The 21,843-nt window shown below is 39.7% G+C and overlaps 1 protein-coding gene across 4 annotated transcripts in view; it reads left to right on the top strand.

Moving 5' to 3' along the window:
- The window catches only part of ATG10 (autophagy related 10), a 61,991-nt gene that overhangs the window by 20,226 nt on the left and 19,922 nt on the right, over positions 1 to 21,843 (top strand). For all 4 annotated transcript variants that reach the window (XM_039566491.1, XM_039566493.1, XM_039566495.1 and 1 more), the window contains exon 5: positions 17,674 to 17,800. In XM_039566491.1, coding sequence (XP_039422425.1) covers positions 17,674 to 17,800 — 127 coding nt within the window. The remainder of the gene's footprint in view (positions 1 to 17,673; positions 17,801 to 21,843) is intronic.

Below are 21,843 nucleotides of genomic sequence, written 5' to 3'. Positions count from 1 at the left end.
GAAGTCAGATTGCAAACAGTTTAATTTTCAGCATCAGGAGAGCAGAAGGGTGGGTTTTCCCTGCTTTTTTTGTTTTTTTTCTTTTCCCCTGTCCATTTTTTGAACTGTCTTTTACTTAAGTTTTCCCCTACCACTATCAAAAAACCAGATATTAAAAAATTTATTTTTTCTGACTGTAGAGTAGGTAACAGCTATATTCAGCTGGTCCTGAAGCAAAATATTTCTTCTTAAATAGTATGAAAAATACAGAAAGCTTCTTCAACATTTCTTTCAAAAAATAGGTTAGGGAAAATAGCTGTTGCAGGACCAGAAGTCAGTTTGAGAGGATTTGCAACTTTTTAGTTTAAAAAGAACAGCTGAAACAAGTTGTGAGTGTGTCACTAATCGGATTTGAGGTCAGACTTGTACAGTTATTTTTCCCCACTAGTCTTGTGCAAGTGGCTTTTTGATAACTATGGCATTACTAAATTTAATTACTATTCTGGTTATTATTTCTAAAAATGGTAAGCGTCTTTGGCATTTAACAGCTGATGGATTTTTCTCAGCAGTTGTGTTTCTTTATGAGCAAAGCCTGAAACTCTTTCAGACTTGGTTTTAGCATGTAGTAAGAACTACAGAACAGCTGGCTTGAGGAAACAGGCTTGAGAGGATATATCATTAATTGATTCTGTTTAAAATAAATAGATGGACAATTTGAGTGTTTATGTTTCTTAATTTCCAAAGGGCAAATTTTAATTTCTGGAAAAGGTTTAATGGTTTTGACTGAAGCACACTTCACCTTTCTTCAATCAGATGTGTAGGATAGTCTGAGAAGCAGCCATTCTACCAAGATCATTAGGAAAAAAAGCAACATTTAGAAATGGCACAAAAGTATAGCTTAGGCTTTTTAGATTCAAGAATTTCCAGAAAGAGAACCTGCTTTATATATGGAAAATAGGTCTGAAAAGATGCTGAGACAAATACCAGAAGGTTATTGAACCCTGCATATAGCAATATTAAAGGAAGAGAAAAAAGCCCAGGGAAAAGATTGCAGACAAAATTATATTTGACTCTGTTCACCAGGTAAACAGAAATAAATTCCTATTTCCAGTAAAGATTCAGACAAGGTAGGATGTCTGGTGAGGATGGTCTGATGAGTAACTACTGTAGATAGTAGATACTTCAATCAAGGGGGAAACAATTTTTGAGAGGAGATCATGAAGAAGAAAGTAGGAAATAACTTCTACCCTAGAATTTCTGTCAGGTGTCAGAAATCTGTTGGGTTTTGGATTTGTTTTTTTCTATTTCAAAAGGCAAAAAGCTATACATTTATTAGTCTAGCATCAGTGGTATTCAAAGTTTTTGAAGGAATTATTAAGACTTAAGGTTGAATATGGAAATAGGATGGAATGCAAGGTGGTGTTACAGAAGGTAGTGGATGTATTGAACCATTACCTATCATTTGGCAAAATAACTGAGTTACAGGATAAAGAAAATTTAGTGCTCCTAATCCATGTAGCGTTTAGCAAAACTTTATATCAATGGCCCACAGGAAAGCAAAGCTGTGTGATAATACCACAAAAATTCACCCTCAGACAAATCTCGTATTTCAAGTTGCAATTGCAGGACAGGGAGTAGGAGAGAGTTAATGAAATTTGCTGATGGCAAAATATGCGGAGGCATTGTCAATACAGCAGAAGGTAGGAAATTCCTGTGGAGAGAACCAGAGGAGCTCGAGGACTGGCACAACAGAACCAGGATGAAATTTAGTGGTGCAAAGTATAAGGTCATGTACTTGGGGAGAACGGGTAAGGTAATGCTGCTTCAGAAGCTCGTGGCTCATTATCTGGAAATGACTGAGGCGGAGAAATAAATGGATGTTTTAGTTGATCATAGGATTACTGTGAACTGCTCATGGGCATGAATGAAATAAAGACAGGTTTAGGTTCTGTCTGGGTGTTGCTCTCTGATGGAGTTGGTATTAAACAAGGATGTTGAGGACTTGTGTGTCGTGTTGTATGTTTAATTGCAGCTACTCCCGCTGAAATAAAAATAAAGATAATTAAAATATAATAGATCTTTTGTGTTGATTGGAAGAATCAGAAGAATTCTTGTTTAGTGTTAAAAAAAGAAAGGCTGAAAGAAGTATAATTTATCTCTGTTAATAGATTGGGCAAAAAAGGTTTGAAATGCCAAGGAATGAAAAAAAGCTCCTTAAACTAAACTATGATGTTGGCATGGGAATTTACAGTTATAAACTGAACTTGGATAAACTTGCGCTAGAACCAGAGAAGTGAGATGCTGAAATAGCTTTCCAAAAGGAGCAATAGTATCCTGAAGTCTGTTAATTTGCAGATAAAACAATAAAAATATAGAAAAAGCCATTCCAGGATGTTTGGTACCTGTGGTAACGAGATACTGACCTTAATCACCCAGCAGGTCCCTTAGCCTCCTGTTTCATAGATCACTGTTCATTTGTGTTGTCCATGGCTGCGGTGGAAGATGCACATTTAGAGTTAATGCCTTTGTTTATATGTAAAATCAGATTTTGCAAGGCTGCTTGGAGAGCAAGGAAATCAAAGCAGAGATTGCACAAGAATGAATATTTTCCCTGTGTGAAACAGGACCCTCATCTTTACATAGCTCTGTGATTCGGCCTAGATAAGAGATCCTGAAAGCCTGGGATCTGATTATGAGAGTGTGTGATCCTCAAAATCCCTCAGATTTTATTCTTTTAAAAAGCTGTCTCCCAGGTTCCGTTTTCATGTGAAGTTCAGCTAGGAATTTCTTCTTTTATGTCCTGATGGATTAAAGGGTGCTGCAAGGTTAGTAATTTATTTCACCTTTGCAGCCAAGCTTTGTCTTGAAGCAGAGAAACACTCTGGTCTTTAAAAATGCCGTTTTTAATGACACACAATTTTAGATTATTCATAGCTTTAGATTTTTACCTTTTCCTTGGTAATCTCTAATCCAGCTTTGTTACCAAGAACATAGTGTTTTCCTTTCCTGGGTGGAATTTGTTTTCATTTGTCAGTCATTTGGTGTTGAAAAGGAGCAGAACTGACGGACAGTCTTCTCCAAAGGGAGTGTGTTGTATATGAAAGCAGCAGGGATGTACAACTTGAGAGAAGTTTGGGGTTTTCTGGAACTGCAGGAGTGCTGCCAACTGGAGGGGTCCACAGGCACCTGGTGTAGCTGCTGAGTGGTAGGAAAACACCCTGGCAGTATCTGTGCAGAGTGCCTTAGTTGAGGTTTATACTGAAAAAAAAAAAAAAAAAGCTAACCCTGATGACAGAATTACAGTTTTATGTGATAAAATCTAATACTAATGTGCTCTTTTTAGGTTAATTTTGTCTGAGTGACTCAGACAGTTTGCAGTTGTGATTGGCAATCAATAGCAATAATATGAACACTGTCATGTTTCCTCATGGAAATGAGAAGGCTCGGAGCAGACAGTGTAATTGTTTGCTTTTCTGCACAGGTACAGATGTGATTGCACTGCTATTTTTCAAAGGAACAAGTCTGTGGGACTAAACTTATTATGTAAAGGACCAGGGACAAAGAGGGAAATGTAAATATAAAATAGAATGGGCATTGAATATGTCATGCTAAACATTGGCAACTCAACAGATTCTAACCTTATACCTTAAAACCAAATTAAAATCTGTAATAACTTTTTTTTCACTTCCTAACATGGTGTATGCTTTTTCATGTTTTCTTGAGGCTTATCTCCATAGCTAAGAATTCATATAGCTATTTTTTTTCTATTTTACCTTAGCAAAGTTACATATTTCTATCTAGTATCTGATTTTTCCCTTTGCCCATTCCAAATTTGGCTTGGTTGTATGTCTATTACTTAATATCTGTAATATCAACAATTCCTTTAATGCCTGTGTGGTTAAGAGATAAACCAAGAAAAAATTAGTTATTTTAAGAGCACCTAATATTAATGGGATGAAAGCCACAGAAATTCTGTTGAACCATAGCAAAATGGAGCAAAGCAAGTACACCATAGCTGGTCAGTCTGTTTTGGAAAGCTGATTCCAGCCGTGTGTTACACACACATCATCTGTCATAATTTTAAGGAAATATATGTATTTTTAGTTTTTGTTATAAAATTCGTGTTTCTTTTTTCTTTCCTGTGTTTGTCTTTCCTCCAAAGACTGTATAAAGAATTGGCATTTTCTTGTACAGAGGAAAATGTGGGAGAAGAGTTATGTTCAGATGTGTTTTAAGTATGCTTTTGGCACCTGTTTTTGTGATTAATGCTTTTTCAAATAGAAGACAAAATTAGCAAAAGTGTTAACCCTCCCAGTGTTTAAATTGTATTTTCAAGTTAAAGATACAAACAAATCTTGCTTTTACTGTTGCTTCTCTGGCATCAGGTTCTGTCACCCAGGTTTACACTGGAAGTTACTTACTAGCATGGTCATATTACTAGTTCTACAGACACAGCTGTAGTGTTTTCCTCGGCTATATCTGGTAAAAGTCTTGCACCACCTGAAGAAATTAATAAATTTTGGTGTTGCCTGCTTCAGGTATTACTGCATTCTGTTCCTCAAGATGTCTAAAAATGGAATTCTTGCTGATGTGGGGGTATCCAGCCTTTGAAAATATGTCTAATAGTTCACAAAACTGTTTGGCATTGACTTTGTTTTTAAACTTAGGTATTTAGTTCAGAGAGTTGTTATTCCTCAGAAAGTTATTTGTTAAATGGTTTCAAAACACAGATTTTACAGTTGCTAAAGCTGTGAAGGTGCCAGGGTGTATTCCAAGGTTGTCTGCGACATGGTTATGGTAATGTTGTCTTGTGATTAGAGGTTCTCCTGACCTGTGATGAAGCATTGAGCATGTTTTTTTACCATTTTCAATTGTAAAATTTAACAGTTACTAAATGGACTTTTAAAATGCATAGGTATTTTACCACTGGATGATTACAGCCTGTTAATACTTGATCTTAATTTTGGAATGTTTGGATTTTAAAACAAAGATATCTAAAATATGTGTTGTGTACTTTACTGCCATCCCTTGTTTTCAAGGTTGCTAATGTTCGTAAACAGAACCAGTTTTGAAGTAATTTTGCTAAAATAGTGAGCTGTAAAGTCACTATTTTTTTTTTTTTTTAATATTTGGAAATAGTATTTTGGCAGTAGGAATGAGGATAACTAAATTATACTCTGTTCTGTTGTGAATTTTCAGTGTATGTTTGATCAAAGCTTTTCACTTCTTTGTCTCAGTTTTCACAGAGTAGCTCTTGCTTGTAGGGGGTAGAAGTAAACAGAACAAAATAACTTTGTAAAAAGAATCCTCATACAGAATATTCAGTGAACTCTGTATTGTCACTTTGTATTGGAAAACCTTCTTAAAATATTCAATGAAACTATTAAGGCAAGAGCTTTACCTTGAATTCCATCGCTGCTTTGCAATGTTTGCCTTCCTTTCAACTATTCCTATGTTAAACAACAAAAACCTCTGTTTACGACTTAGCCTCTCCTGTTGTATCTTGGTCTTCTTGGGTTTATTGCTGAAAATTTTGGCTAATTTTTGTTAAGGGTGGAATTGTAGGATAAGCTAACATGGTGCAGCTTAAAAAAAAGTCATAACACTGAAGTCTGTTTTTGAGGATAAAAAACCTCAGGACAGAGCTGTTTGATACTTATGTTACAGATGGTCAGCTATCCTTGAAAGTTAGAACAAACTTTATTCCACAGTAGAACTGTGTATAATCAGTATTTAGTCTAGTGGTCTGCATTCCTCTTCCATCCCAAAATTGGGTGATAACAAAACCAAGAAAAATGGGGTTAAATTTCTGTCTAGCTTAATTTTACATATTTTAATGTAGTGATATGAAATAAATGGATTTTCTTTGAGTATGAAGTGGCTGTATTTTTTTTTTTCAGAGTTATGATTGCAGTTTTAATGAACACTTTTGCACAGTGCTGTGTGGGTACTGCAGTACAGGTGAAGGTGTCAAGAGAATTTCTGAGTAGAAAATCCATTTTCTACAAACTCAGATCTTTTCAGGAATTTGGTTTTCTAATTAGACAAATGAAGTAGTTTGTCTAGGGTCAGATTAGTTCTACTGAAAATACAACAAGGTTTTAAACTTTTCTGAAAGTTTTTTTTTAAGCAGGTTTAATAATCTGCTTCATTGCCCAGCAGAGCTGTATTTTTAAAATGTTTTCCCACTAATGCCCTAATGCAGACTACCACGATTATCAAACTGAATGTCCAGCTGATTCCGAGTGAGCCAGTTCAGATTTATATGGCACACTTTAATTTGGAAATTCTGACATTTTCTATTTTAGTATTTACCGTCTCGGACCAGAAGGTTTTTTGTCCTGTGAAAAGGGTTCATATTTAACTTCCGTATTGATTAAAGAAAAAGACAAATGTTAAAACACTGGATTTTCTCGTGGAGTGGAAATGGCAGTATTTGGTTGAACCTCAGCGTTTCTCGTTCTCTGTTCTCGGTGTAAATCACGTCTGAGGCAGTGAGGGCTTGGAGTGCGTGTGGGATCCCTGGTGGCAGCGGGGAATGAGGGGCATTTGTCTTGTGATTTGTTGGTCCTGTCAATACCCGTGTGACAGGGGGAGAGCAGAGCTGAGATCAGCTCGTGGGCAATCTCAGCGTGGCAATGCTGTGTTATAAACCCCATTTCCTGCCACGGTTTCCATCTCCTGCTCTGTTGACTGTGCTGCCCAGCTTTGTATCATCAGCAAAATTTGTCAACAATCCCCTGCTTTTGTGCTCAGGTTGTTGAGGAATATTGTAACTAAGATTACTTTACAGCCCAGCTTTAGAGGTGCTTTGTTAGTTGACTGTCTCCTGGTCAATAATTCTCTTTTTAGCTATTCACATCTTTTTAGCTATTCACATATTTTAGCTATTCACATACTCTCCCCTTTTCACTTTCTTATGTATTACATTTTGAGCATAATCCCCATCTTCTCTGCTTTAAAGAACTGCTTCCCATTTGGCCTGGTATCAAATATTTTACTGCATCCAGCCAGATTGAGTCTCCTGCATTTCCTTGGCCACTAATTCAGTTATCTTATCAGGGGAAGATATCAGGTTCGTTTGGCTTGCTCTCTCTCTGACAAACCAATGTTAAGTTTTAATCCAGTTTCTACATAGCTCTGTATGATTAATTATTCTTTCCTTCAAAAATGGTTCTAATCCCTTTTGCCATTTGTAAGTACAACTTGAATTTTGGCAGCTCTTACCTTCTCCTTTAAACTTAGGTTTCAAGAAATAGGGGTTTTTTGCTTGCTGTACCTCTTTTTTGTTCTCTGTAAGGGTTTTCTTTTCATACTCTTTGTATCCTTTGTGAAGTGATTATTCACTCAGTTAGATCTGCAGTTTTATCCTATATTTTATTTTCAGTTGTTCAGGGTGTAAATTCTAGGAAGTTTTTGTATCTTTGATTTAAATAAAATTCAAGCCTCTTCCAAATCCCAGTCCTTCCCCATTTAAATTTCTCTGCTTTAACGTACTATCTCCCTTATTTCTCAAATACTTTAAAAAAATGTAAACATAGATTTAGAAAGCTAATCATGGGCAGTTCCTCAACAGATGCCGAGTTCAGGAGGACCCATGACATGCTTGTTCTGTGGTCACCTGGACATTGCAGGCCAGAACACATTTCCCTGTCCACCAGACAAAGATCTGTTACAAGATCCTGACTGCCGCTTCTTGAACTTGTAAAATTCCTGTCTGATCCTAGAAAGCAGAGCACACTCTTGATTTTCCATTCAAGACATTAAAATTTCAGTAATCTCTGCTAGTCTGACGGCACATGAGATTCCCACATGACTTTGTGTCTTGCAGTTGGTTGTTTTTGAGAGATTGAGCAAGACCCAAAAGTCAAATAAGCTTAGTATGATGTGTGCACCTATCTTCCTTGATTTGTACTTGTATAGAATTGTAATCTTTGAGTCAGATTTATTTTATGTAAGCAGCTATCCTGTAATCATCTTAAAACTTTGTTAATCCACATAAAAATATTTTTGTTTGTTAATTCAGGAAATTTAGGTGAAGAAGTAATACCAATATTGCATCCAAAAATACTGGAAACATAATTTACTGCGGTTTTGGGTTTAAAAAAAAAATTATTTATATTTTGCTATTTCTTCATCTATGCTTTTATTCTCTGTTTGGATAACAGGCAAATCTCTCACAACACTTTTCCTGGTTTAAAACACTAACTATCCTGTGAATATGAGTGACCATGGTGTCTTTTTATTGAGAGAGCTCAGTTCTGTGTGAATGCCTATCAACGAGACATCCTGGTTAACAGTTGGACTCGATGGTCTCAGAGGTCTTTGGCAGCCTAAATGATTCCATGATTCTACAAAATCCAAAGCAAAAAATCAAAATCTTCTGGGAAAGAAGTCTGCTGTGAAAAAGAATTCCACATACTTGCACTCGTGCTGTGCGTAGGTGTGTAGATGCTTGTGAAAACTTGAAAATTGATACAAAAAGGCAACATTAGCCTTTTTTCCTGTAAATTGGGTAGAGTCCTCTAGAACTCAGCTTATGAAAGACCCTGGTACTTCGGAGCTGATTTCTGCAGCCATAAATTCCTGATCTGATCACGTGTTGTTTCCAGACTCACCGAAGTCAGAAACTCTTCTTTTACCTGAAACATTACGGAATAGGGACCTTGGCAGTACTGTTTGAAATATCATATGGACACCAGGCCTTTATTCTAAAATTATTCCTTCAGGGTTTACAGTTGAGTTGCAGAAACTATAAACTGAAGTTAAGAAAAAAATAAGTTGAATTGTCTTTGATTTTGGTGCAGCTCTACCGTTTGTAGCCTCTGCCTTATGAATAAGTCATCATATGGGATGTTAAAAATATGTTAACATATTTTTAGTTGCTTTTTCTTCCCCAACTTCTTTGGTTTTGCACATGGCTGAAGTTTAATTTAGGGAAGCATGGTCTTGGTCATCTCCTGATTGGTTCCTTTACATAACCAGGGACAATATAAGTAGTAAATATCTTGCTGTGGGACCCTGTTTGGGGTACCAGCAGCAGCATGCAGTACAGTAAAAGGTTCTTTCAGCAAATGTTTAGGAAAATACTTTCCAAGAGATCTGCACATGATTAGAATTATTGAGTGCTCTCCTCTCTGGCTTCCTGTTTTGGAATTAAATGCCTTCAGGACACTTGGAATATCTCAGTTTTGAGAAGCAAGAGCAATTTAACCAACTCTGTACTTCATTGTACTTCATTGTCTTAGCTATGATTTCAGTTAGTTGCAAATAGGGACGAATATATGGAATAACCCCTGAGATACCTTAATCAAATTGAAGGAATAAATTATAGAGCAGCTTTTGAGGGAAATGAGAGCAGATAAAATGTCCCAACAGTCAGAGCTATGTTCTGGCTCTTTCTCTGCACATGTGTACAATTAGTGGCTCTTTCCTTGCTTCTTGTTTCCCATCCTGTGGGATAATGAGTTTGAACATTTTTTGGAACAATTTGCTAGTTGCTTGAAGTATTTTATGTAGGTTATTTATAAAGTATGAAGGGAAAATTTGATATGGTTATTGAACAGTTGTATACAGAACAGTTTCTTCAGGTCCCTCCACCTACTTCTGAGCAATTCAACTACAAGAATAATTCCTCGAAATGAGATAAATTCATTTATTTAACAGTTCAGCCATTATGCTGATTTTGCAGATGTGTAATATTTTTGTGAGATTACATGAGCTCGGCCAAGTGCAGTTATGTACATCTGTACCATTTCTTGGTGATTTTAACCCTTCTGCCACAGTGGTGTTGTCTGGTCATTGTGCTTGTGGGTGTTATTGACTGCATGTTTTCCACCACATACAGCAGCGGAAATATTTGGGTATTCTTGATTCTGTACTCGGCTTTCTTGTCAAATAAAATACAGTTTAAATGGAGACTGTTAGAAGAGTCATTCCGGACAAAAACATTGTCAATAATTCATCCAAATTTTCTACTTGGCTTTAAGGAATTGTAAAGCAAATTCCAAGTGGTTAAGTTTGCATCAAGACTTATTATGTACCACATTTCTGGAAATTAAAAATAACATGTAATGCTCTGTGGCAGTTTTCATTTGAGATCAGACTAATAAAGGAAGTAATTCAGTACTTCTCTCCAGCCACTGTGAATCTCTCCAATATACATTTGGTGTGTTTGTGATCAGTGACATTTGATAACTTTGTGTATGTTAATTCTTAGAATATTCTTACAGAGTATTTTGTTTGAAAGTGAACTTAAGGGCTTTTGACCTGCCCCAGTCTGAGTTCAGAACTTTACATTTCCTTTGTAGCAGTGTTTACAGAGTAGAAGGTAAGTGCACTTGTATTATATCATATATGAATACAACAAACAGCTTTTCAAAGTGGAGAAAAGCTGAACATACTTGACTTGGTAGGGTCTGCCCCTGTTCCATTTAAAAATTCATTTATTACACTTAGGTATTTCCAAATGCAAACAATCACTGGATCTTAATGTGCTACCATTTTTTTGTCTAAGTGTAAAAACAAATTCAGGTTTTCTTTTGGAGATTTTAGGAGTAACTTCACAACTATTTTGAGTAATTTCATAATTATTTGTAGTGATAGCTAAAATTTTTGAATGCAGGCTATTTTAAATTTGCAATTTAGTCTCCTCTTCCTGCTTTTGTAGTAAGAGAATAACATGTGTGCTTTAGCCCTAACATACAGTTAATAGGATAGGATCTCTCACATCCAAATAAACCAGTTGTAATTAAGCCACATTGTTTATGATGATTGTTTCTAATGGTTGTGCTTATCTAATATAGTCTATGGCCAAGCTTAGGGTAGCATCTCAGGTAACTTTCAAGATGTATCATTTTGTCAGATATTAACTTAATCAGATGCTATTTCCTTTTTCAAGTGGGCAGCATCCAACTGTTCTATTTCTTGCAGTAAGTCACTTTCCCAGTGTCATAGCTGTTCCCTCAGAGTGTCCTGGGTGGGCACCAGTGCAGCCACTTCTAATTGCAACATGTAATTTCAAATTTCTTGTTTTTACAGCACCAGATTTTGTGATAATTTGAGCATTTCTGTCTGTAACTTTTTCACCAGAATTACTGTTAAACACTGTCTGTCAGTCTTGGCATCGTTTTCATACAGTTTCCCATCTGAGAAATTAATGAGGATTTGAGTTTGTCTTCTAAAAAGTAAAGGTTTGTAGGCATTTGCTGTCAGTCTCCCTGTTGAATTAAGTGTGGCCAAAACTGGGTTGCTGCTGCGATTCACAAAGCAGAAATAATAATCCTTGTTCTAAAAAAATAAAGCTGACCTAAAATCCAGTTGAACTGCTACTGTTGTCTTCTAGTGTAGCAATTTTTTTCCCTTTTTTTGCCTGTTGTAAAGCACAGAGCCCAGTCCTGGAAGCGCTTCAGTTCAAAAGAAGCAATAATCTTGTGGAATAGTACTTAACCTCAAAGTAGTGGCTTACTCCAATTTGTGCAAATGGAAGATAATGACAAAAATGATGGGAAAATCCTTCAAAAAGAGGCTCGGGGGGACCTTGTGGCTCTGCACAAGTCGCTGGCAGGAGGGGCAGCCGGGGGGGTCGGGCTCTGCTGGCAGGGAACAGGGACAGGAGGAGAGGGAACGGCCTCAGGCTGGGCCAGGGCAGGCTCAGGGTGGACAGCAGCAGGAATTTCCCCATGGAAAGGGAGCTCAGGCCTTGGCAGGGGCTGCCCAGGGAGGTTTGGAGTGCCCATCCCTGGAGGTGTCCAAGGAAGGGCTGGAGGTGGCACTCGGTGCTCCGGGCTGGGGACAAGGTGGGGGTGGTGTCACAGGTTGGGCTCAATGTCTGTGAGGGATTTTCTAACCTCAGTGATCCCAGGATTCAGTGATTCTTACTGAAAGGCGGGTGCCAAAAAAGTGTGGGTACAGGTACCACCATCTCTGATTGCTCCTTATCCCACTTCAGTGGAAAGAAAACCACTGTAAATTCCTCAGTCTAAGGAATAACATTGGCAAAGAACATTGGTAGGGGGTGGTGGAAGTGGTTGAATCCCTACAGCTTCCAGGTGGGGCTGCTGTGATCCTCAGCAAGGTCTGTGTCCATAGCTCCAGGGGGACATTCCTTTCGGGAATTTCGGGTAGTCTGGTAGGTCCATCCTCCCTCAGCAGATGAGCTGTGTCCCTCTGTCTCCTTTCATTTCTTTGCCTCATTTCCCAGATTTGCTGTCATTCCCATCGGAAGAGGTTTCCTAACACACCATGCCTCTGTTCCAGACCTGTGCAGACAGCCTTGTACTCTACATTAGAACAAGAGAAAATGTTTCTTCTGTGGGAGGAGAGAAGCCACCGAATTCTGCATTTTGTATGTGACAACCCGGGAAGAATGAGGAGTGGTTTTGTAACAATTCCCCACCTTTATGTGCAGACAAAATTCACAACTGTTCTGTTTTCACGGTCCGCTGCTTCTTTTGCTTGAAAAGGCTTTGCTTTCACTTGTGATAGTGGTTTTGAAGCAATCAAAAGACAAATCTAATTTCCAGCTGTTAGAAATGATTGTTCATGCATGAGGACTGCATGGCACATAAAACTGCAGTTTTATGTGCCATGTCTTTTCGGGATGGAAGTCTTGTTTTTGGTGTTTTGGTATGCCTTGAATAACAGAAGGCTGGGAGATGGGGAGGGGGGCAAATTCATTTTGGAAATAGTTATTCTGAAAATGCTGGACATCTCCATGCAGTGGACATCACTTGATGCTTTCATAGTGTCATAGCCAGGATGCTGAGTTCAGTCAGAAGATTTCCTTTGGAAAATGGCATATTTCAGGGATCCACTAGCTGTTTACCTTGACTCATCTCTGAAGTTTTCCACTGGTGACATGGTGGCTTTTCAGGATAGCTGTGTCTTGCAGAAGAAGGCTCCTTGCACGTGGTATTTCAGGCATCACCAAATGATTTGAGCCACTTTGTTTCTTTGTTTTTGGGCATTTAACCAGGTTCTTCACTTGGATGACTAAACTGTGAGAAGTTCAAGACAGTGGGGAGGATTTTGTAGCTGCACACAGAAAATGAATCCGTAAGATAACTTTGTTCTGCTTCAGACCACTCCTGTTATCCTTGTGTTGCCTCATCTGTCACTGATGATGTCAGCACCAGAAAACACCTGGAGGTTGTTGGATTCCCCATGTGTTCTTCACATAAAAGAGCAGTTTGTCAATGTACATAAAAATGGTGCAACTGGTGGTAAAGGATTTTGTACAACATTCATATTGCACTGAAATTCTTCAGGGAGATGTCTGTGTTTTTGCAGGCTGTGGTAGAATAGGATACTTTTGATTGGAGCCTGTAAATTTGAGCACAGTGTGAATATTTAGTAGTGATGGAAAAAAGTGACAATCAGTAAATGCATTCAGTCTCCCCCTCCCCAGGCAGGGTCACCTCGCTGACCACTGTGACCCCTGCGCTGTGGGTCAGTGACGAGGGCAGAGGCAGGATCAGGTCTGGAGGTCTCAGGGCTGTGCCAGGCTGGGGGCTGAGCCGAGATCCTGCACAGGAAGGACCAAAACCTGCAGGAGAATGACCTGCAGAGACTGTACCCGCGGGGGCTGCAGCAAGAACGTGGGGCACGGTCTGAATGCTTGGGAGAACAGCCGGGAGCCAGAACGGAGACATGATCTCACCACAAGGCCACACCCTGCTCGCCAAGCTCTGCTTTAATTCTCCCTGATGAACACTGTCCCACCATTCAGGTTCCGTGTTCAAATCTCCCTGTTTGCCAGGGGGAAAGTGCTGAAAGAGCTGCTCCTGAGAGCTCTTGTGTTTCAGTGGTGACTGCGCGCCTCTGAAGAGAAAGAGCCGTACATTTCCAACTTTAGAAGCTGAAATGAAATTAGATGTAAACGCATTCCAAGCAATGAAGGCAAATTTGCTTACTAATCTGGGTTGCATCTCCTTTTTCCCCTCCTCACACTGAAAGTAGCATTACCAGTACCTGTGCCTGTGTCACCTCTTCCCAGTCCTGCTGTGTTCCCACAGGAACATCTCCCAGGAGCCTGGATAAGGCAGGAGTAAGCAGAGGCCAAAGCAGCAAGAAGGGAGAGGAGGAACATGGGAACTGGGAGAAAGGCCACAGTGTCTAGACATCCGGGAGAAATGTTTATTTGCACCACTTCTCTTACCTTTTCCCCCAAAAGGGGGTCTGCTTCTTAATTTCAAAGGGAATTTAGGCTGAGCAAGAGGCTCAATGGCCCTCTGCAGGTGAGGTGGAGAGAGGGAAATGTTTGGTGCCAGCAGAGAAACCCATTTTTTTTTAGCTAATTCTGTCACCATCTCAGCTTACCCTGTCTGCCTCACCTTTCCTTCATCGTGTCCCTCCAAAGGTGCCTTAACCCACATCTCCCTGCTGCCCTGGTGCCACTAAACAGTACCCAAAACCACTATTAAGTCTCTCCTGCTGTCAAATTAACTTGTTACCACAGGTTTTAGACTCGCCTTCCTCATCAAGAGGAATTGAAATACTACAAATACATTATTTTGCCTTCAAAATGACACCTGGCAGTGTTTCTTATCTATTGATTTAAATAATTTAGCATTTTAAAAGGAACAAATCGACTTAATTTGTTTTGGGGATACTTAAAGGTTGAGGACAATTTGATATCAATTAAAATCAGTGGTAATTCATTTATGATGGAACTAATGTAATTAATTAGGTAGCTGCTGCTTATCTTTTTACTAATACATACATTGCTTTTAAACATCTGCTCAATAGTCCATTATGATAGCCCAGGAGTGATTTTACCTGAGAGCAATGGAGGAGCAGATGCTTCCTGATGACAACTTCCCAATCTGTTTAGGAAGCAGCCAGTCAGTTCTGGATTCACAGTTTTAACTTGAAGCATGGCGGGCATGCAAGTAAATTTGAAAATCAGAAACAAAAAATTTGAGGAATAAGTTTCGTCGTATCATTTTTAATGATTGCAGTTTGGTTAATGTTTTATATGACATTTTTTAAGGCTGATATGTGTGGTTTTTGTCTTTTGTGGTGTGTATATACATGTGAATGTTTTTCAAGAGTTACAAAACCATCTAAATTTAAATTTGATCTCAGTGTTGTCTAGTACAGTAACTAAAATTCAGCATTAGCTCAAGAAGAGAGCACCACTATATATAAGAAAAAGAAACTAACAGTTATTCAAAGAAAGAGTTAAAATAGACTATAATGACATATATAAAAATAAAGTGGGAGTTTTGCTTTTTTTTTAAATAAGTTACACCTGTGTTTTGTATTTATGGCTTTATCAGTAGTTGGTTAAAGGGTGAAAATGAAGTCTTGTGGGCTGATATAAACCTGTCTGAGACTCCTTGGTTCTAGTGAGCCATTTGTGGATTTTTAGATGTTTCAAAGATCACCTGAAATGACTGTACTCGTTTTATTCATCTCATCAGCAAAGTTCATCTCATCAGCTACAGAGATACCATCAAAACTTGTGGGCTACAAAATGTACTTTTCCTGCAAAAATACTGTAGGCTGTACTTACAGAGACTGTAAAGAGCACGATTGCAAATCAATGATGTATCTTTTTTAAGTAAGAAAATGTGAAAATGCTGTTTACTGAGAAGAAAGGGGATTAGAGTAGCCCCGAGAAGGATTCAGCTATTTGCCTTTGTGGGCAGATCTAAAATAGCCACAAATTAGTCATTTTGCCATTATGTACAGAACGCAGCGTAAGCCGTCTTTTCTAGAACACTGATATTTAACACATGAACAGGTAGTCTTGACATTTCCAGAAGTATCTTTTAGGGCAGGGTAAGCTGGTGACTAAGCAGGAGGCAAGGCTGTGGTATCTGATGAAACATTAATGCCCGAGGAGCACCATGTAGGCTCAGTTCTCAGCACAGGGTCCTTCTCTTCCCCACCCCTACACAAATGAAAACCAATCTGTAGCTGGGTTTGGTTTTTTCCTTTTCCCACAGGCTGCTGATGGTCTTTCTTCTGTTATTCTTACTGAAGCGCTGATCAATTTTAAAGAAGGTTCAGCATTATATAGAGAAGAAACTTGTGTTTTCTAGAGGTTTTTTTTTTTAGCCTGTATTTTACGTCTAACCACTGGGTATGGCTTGTGTGGGGAGGAAAAGAGCTCCCTTTCTTGGCCTGTCACTCATGTATGTGGGAACTGGGCATATCATACCTGTCTTTATCTGGCCTGTGACATCAAGAATAGCAATCATCACTGTCCTTCTGGCAGGTTGACTTTAGGATCTCTTCACATACAGTTTTTAAAACCAGATTAAACCAGGTAACAAGTTTCTAAACATTGCCTTTCAGTGCTTTAGGCACCTGTTTTCCCGTAAGCTAAAATCAACCATTCCTGCAGCCATCTAGGATTTACCAGGAAACCTCTGCTCCGGAGCCATGTGGGATCTTCTCACTTCATGTCCGAATATGTATAGACAGTTTCGTGGTCTGCAGCTTTTCCAGGGTCTGGGCTTTCGTTTGTGAACTTCTGTCCATGCAGAAGTTGCAGCATCTGGTTGTCTAATACACTAAATTTGGGGAGAGTCACATCAGACAAAAACCTGAAAATATCTTGGGTGTCATTACTGTTATAATTTATCAGTTTCTATATATCTTCATATATTGATTAATCCATTGCTGATTTGACTATGGATATGACATAAAAATGCAAAATAGTTTTAAATTTCTTGTGTGTTATATGAACATAGTGTTCAGAGGATGCTGGTTCTACTTTTCTGCTCAGTCGTTTTCTATTTTGCTTGGACAGATACCATAAGCCAATATTCAGAGTTGCTTGGCAGTAGCCAAGTTGTGAAATGCACACCCAACCTGTGGGGCATTATGGTTGCTTAGTTCATGCATGTAAATTTGGGGGTTTGAGCACTGAATAAGTCCACACCCTGAGTGTCTTCTTGGAAAGTTTGTTCTTACGTTTAATCCTAATGGCAGTATTAATTTAATGGTTCCATTTTCAGAGACGTTTGAGTTATGACAGCTTTTAGAAAAGTCCAAACAACTGGGTGCTTAGCACTGTTGGAATATTAATCTGAAATGTTATGAAATTTGTGCTGCAGCTGGGGTATATCTCAATGCAGTTACTTTCATTTATTTTGATTTGTTTCAAATCTACCATAAACTTTACACCTGGAATATACACTAACAGGAAAAAAAACCCCTCTCAGTTTTATAATTGCATTCTTTGTTACTATAATTATATTATGTATTTTAAATTATTAGCAAAAACAACTGGCAAAAACCTGTAAAGATCAGACGATTTTTGGTGGATACATTTGATTTGTCTTTTGGCAAGCAAAACCAGATTATTTAAGGAGACACTTCTAAAATGGTCTATACTGAATGTAATGAGGAGAGGTACAGCTGTAATCCCCTTATTGTGCCAGTTGCTGTGCCATGAAGCTTTTAGAGAGCCTTGGTACAGCTTAGAAAGACCTCAGTTCTGGAGAGGCTTGCAAATAGTTCACAGTTTGTGGAAGTAAGTGTGTAAGATGTCTTTGTAGGTTTTGGATTTCTCTGATTTTCTTGCTAGTGTTGAAAAGTTCCTTTGGGAGTTTGCATGAGTAGTGCCGTGGAAGGGGTGGTTGCCATTATTTCTGTTCTGTGCATTTAGTGAATTTATGACAATTTCCCTCAGTACACATACAGAAGTTGATGTATGGCTGTGGTCATTTGTCGTTTCAGGAGCCTTTGGATGATTCTCAGGCCACTGGAGTTGGCAGCACAGAAGAAGTGGTTCGCTATGAGTACCATGTGCTGTACTCCAGCAGCTACCAAGTGCCTGTGCTGTATTTCAGAGCATGCTTTTTGGGTAAGGCCATTGTGGATTCAATGTGTTGGGTGCAATAGATGCTGAAAACAGAGATTTTATATTAAGTTGAGGAGCAGATGTAATAAGAAGCTAAGAGATGAGGCTGCTCACCAGTGAATTTTGCAATGCTCTGGACTCAGAGCTCCAGGACCGTGGAGGAGATGATACCATCTCAGCCTGAGGGAGGCTGATCTTTGGCTCCTGGCATCTTGCCTGTGGTTTACTGAAACTGCCGGTCATTTTTCTTGTTCTTTTCTTGAAATGACTGCAAAAACTTAGTGCTGCAGGTTTAAGCTGGGCTGGGCAATCAGTGGACATAACCACAGTGCTTCAGCAGAGCTCTCTCTGTTTCTTTGGAGCCCCAATTTGAGCCACAAGGCTGACGTCTAAATGTATCTTTAAAAATGTATGCCGTTTTCTGTTTAAATTTGCTGCTTAAGGGAAAATAAAATAATACCAATATGGTACTGGCTTTTTTTTTGTATTAAAGCTGGCTCTTCAAACAGTAGCTGATCCTGTCTCCTCCCTGGTACGTACATCTTGTTACCCATTGCTCCGTGGCTGCGGCCACTGTGATTTCAGCCCCCATCCTGTCAGGGGAGGAAGGAGGAACCCTCAGCCTCCCACGGAGGCCACTGCTGGTGTCACTCATTTAATCAGCAGGCACGGAGTGATCACACTGCAGCACTGGCTGTGCTCTGTTCCTTGCTGCCCAAAGCCTGTGTACCTGTGCTCCAGTGGCACCTGGCTTGTGCCTGCAGTGCTGTGGCCAGCAGGACCAGCTTATGGAACTTGGAGATGAGGTTTAGTGCTGAGCATGGCTGTGCTGGGTTAAGGCTTGGACTTGATCTTCTTAGAGCTCTTTTCCAACCTAAATGTTTCTATGATCAGCATCTTTTGTGTTTTGAATAATATCTTAACTTTATCTAGATAAAGATGTCTGAATGTTGCCAGTGATATCTTTTCCTGTTTAATTAAAAAGTAGCTTAAGCTGCTTTGAATGTGTTTGGTAGATTTAATCACTCTCTGCATTATATTGTTTAATGGTTTCTAATTTTGCAGTGTTAGCGTTTCAAAAAGCACTTCAGATTCAAAATTGAAGAACAAATTCTCATAGGCTCCCTGGTGGAAATATTTTAGTCTGAGGTGCAGTTTCAGGAATGGATAATTTGGGGTAAATTTTCAGAGTGGGACATGGGGAATTGGGGACATTGCTCTGCCTTTCCCACAAACAGAACTCATTTGCACACATCCTGCTGCAAATTTATTTCCAGCATTATTACAGGCATTTACAAACGTGCAGTGTTTTGCCTTTGAACTTATTGTGCAGACAGGAAGATAAAGGTAGTTTTGCTGTGAGAGACGAGTTAGCCTATTTGTGGACTTGAAAAATGTCATCCTCTTTGGTTTTTGCTGAATTTATAGTGCAGTGTCTCTACAGAAGAGGACGGAGATGCTGCAGGTAGAGGAAGTAGGACACTATCTCTACTGTACTGTACTTTCATATAATTAGTATTCACCATAAGCAGTTAATCACCAGAGAAGAGCTCACAGAGACAAAACAAGTTGTTTAGCTTGTCAGCACCAGGGAATCGGAGGTGTTGAAACATGACTCCTTATAGCTGGAAGTGGATATTACAGGAGCCAGTGGATGATCTAATGCACAATCATGGTATTATGTGCCAACAGCTCCCCTTGCAGTACAGAACTGTAATTGTTCCTACAAGTACAATTATCTTTTAAAACACTTCTTGGGAGCCTTTCACAATGGAAAACAAGGGCTTTTTTTAGATGCTTCTGAAGGTCACCTGGGTTCTCTTCAGCATTTTACATTCTCTTTTAAATTTAGCAGTATCTGACTCTTGAAGGGAGCAGGATACAGAATACTGGCAGTAAGTGTGTTACCTACAGTGTTTCCAGCTAGTATTCTCTGATTTTAATTATGGGCAGCTCACTTTTGAGAATGAAGAATCTTGTCTTCCCTGCACGCTGTTGGCCTGCCTGTGCTGTGCTGTCTGAAGGTCCCAAAGTGAGATTTTTGGAAGTGTGCAGCTGGCACAGGCTCACAATCACTTGCAATACCTGAGCAGAGTATCCTTTGTCTTGCCCAAAACCTGGTGTGAGGAAAGCTCTAGGTAATGCCCTGAGTTTTTTTCCTTTGAGGCAATAGTCTTCATGTGATAGGCTCCTCACTTTGTTTCTCAGACAACCAGCAATACTCACTGCATTCCTCACCTGAACTAATCAAGGAACAATCTCCCCGAGACCTACCTCAATTTCCCAGTCTAAATTCCTACCATTATTTGTGGACTCGGTAACAGGATCGGTTCCTCACAAGTCTGCTCTGAGCTGTTCCTGGTTTCCCTGGGATCCTGTCCATACTGATCCTGGTGTTAATTAGAGCTGGCTGCGGGAGGTGGAGGTGAGCTGTAATCCTCCCAGTGTTTCCACAGCCCTGCCCCATCTTGCCTTCCCCAGCACAGGGCACGGAGCTGGAATTCAGAGCTCTGCTTCCTCCCTGGCGGTGTCTGCAATGCCCACCACACCTGGGAAACAGTAATTCCTCTGTTCAGCCCGGCTGAGGGCTTTTGCAGTGTTCACTTTCTCCCTTTGTATGATAGCAGCTGATGCCAGCCTGTCCAAATCTGCACTCCAGCAGACTCTTTACAAACTTCTCTGGAATAAGGAAATCAATGAAATCCTGCCTTTCTCCTGCTGCATGTGAGTCCTGCTTCCATTTACCTGGTCTCTCAGTCCCTCCTAGGAAAAAGGGTCCCCGTAGAGTTGCTGGGAGGTTTCTCCTGTGATCTCCAGCTTGGTTGGCATCCTCAGGAGCTTATGTCAGTGAAGACATCCAGTTTTCAGTCCTCTGCTAGCAGTTATGTTCAGTCATTGCAGATCACTTCTTCCTGCAGAAAGAGAAAAGTTGCATTGTATGCTTGTCCTTGCTGCTGTCTAAATTGCACGAAAGAACTTACTTTCTTGAGCTCATCTTTAGACCTTTTTTTGTTGTTTGTGAGATGAAGTTTGATACGTAAGGTGGTGTAAGGTAAGGTTTGAAATTTTAATTGCAACAGAACTAAAACATTTTGAGAGACATCTAAACTTTTTGTAGTTTCAGGGGATGGATTTACAGGGAAGATCTTGTTCTGTGCAAGAACAAATACTTCAGTTGAAAACAGTGATTAGGTGTGATGAGTCTGTCTGGAAGGGTGTTTGGGAACATTATAGGGTACAAGAAGATATTTTTAGGTGGTGTGTATATACATAAGAAACATTTTTCACTGCCTCATGATACTTTCCACGTGGCATATATTCCTAATTTCAGACCTGCTGAAGTCACAGTCAGTGTCAGGAGCTCAGGGCAGAGGCTCATTTCTCCCAGATCAGCCCTGTGCCTGCCATACCTTCTGGAAACTGAGCCCTTCTTTCTTTCTCTGGCTTCTGAGACTACCAAATAGGTAGTTGAAGAAATGCATGAACCCCTGCTGATATCTGATGTCAGCAATTAGCCCTCTTGGAGACAGATGGTATAGGCAATTATCCTTCCCCTTCAGTGCTGGCATCAGCCAGATGGGCTGAGCTAGGTCCAGTAAGCTTTCTTTAATCAGCAGGGTATTTTCCTCTTCTCTTAGTCTTCAAGATGTCAAGGAGCTTTGGTCTTTTCTTGAACCATCCCCATCTGAAGCCAGGCATTCAAAACCCTCTTGCCATACATTAGAAAACCCACAGTGAGGTATCCGCAGCACAGCCACAGGTGAGCACAGGCACCATTCAGGAATCACCCTGTGTGTAAAGAAAATAGTGGCTCATCTCACACTTCTCCTTTTTCCTGCAAAGGCAGAGGAAGCAGCACAAAAGGTGGTTAAACACTGAGAAGAAAGAGCAGGACTAATGGGAGTCAACAAGGACTGCACCCTCACTCCTCTGGAGAAGAGAGAAGGAATGGGGTTTTCAGTCTGACCTGCTCAAAATACTCTCAGCTCAGTGACAGCTAAATCCCTGCCAATAAAAACCATGCTAATCATGGTTAGGGAGAGGGA

The sequence above is a fragment of the Corvus cornix genome, chromosome Z (assembly GCF_000738735.6).
Source record: "Corvus cornix cornix isolate S_Up_H32 chromosome Z, ASM73873v5, whole genome shotgun sequence".
In the NCBI taxonomy this organism is placed as follows: Eukaryota; Metazoa; Chordata; class Aves; order Passeriformes; family Corvidae; genus Corvus; species Corvus cornix.
The sequence above is the reverse complement of the archived record's forward strand: the minus strand, read 5'-3'. Positions and strand labels throughout refer to the sequence as shown.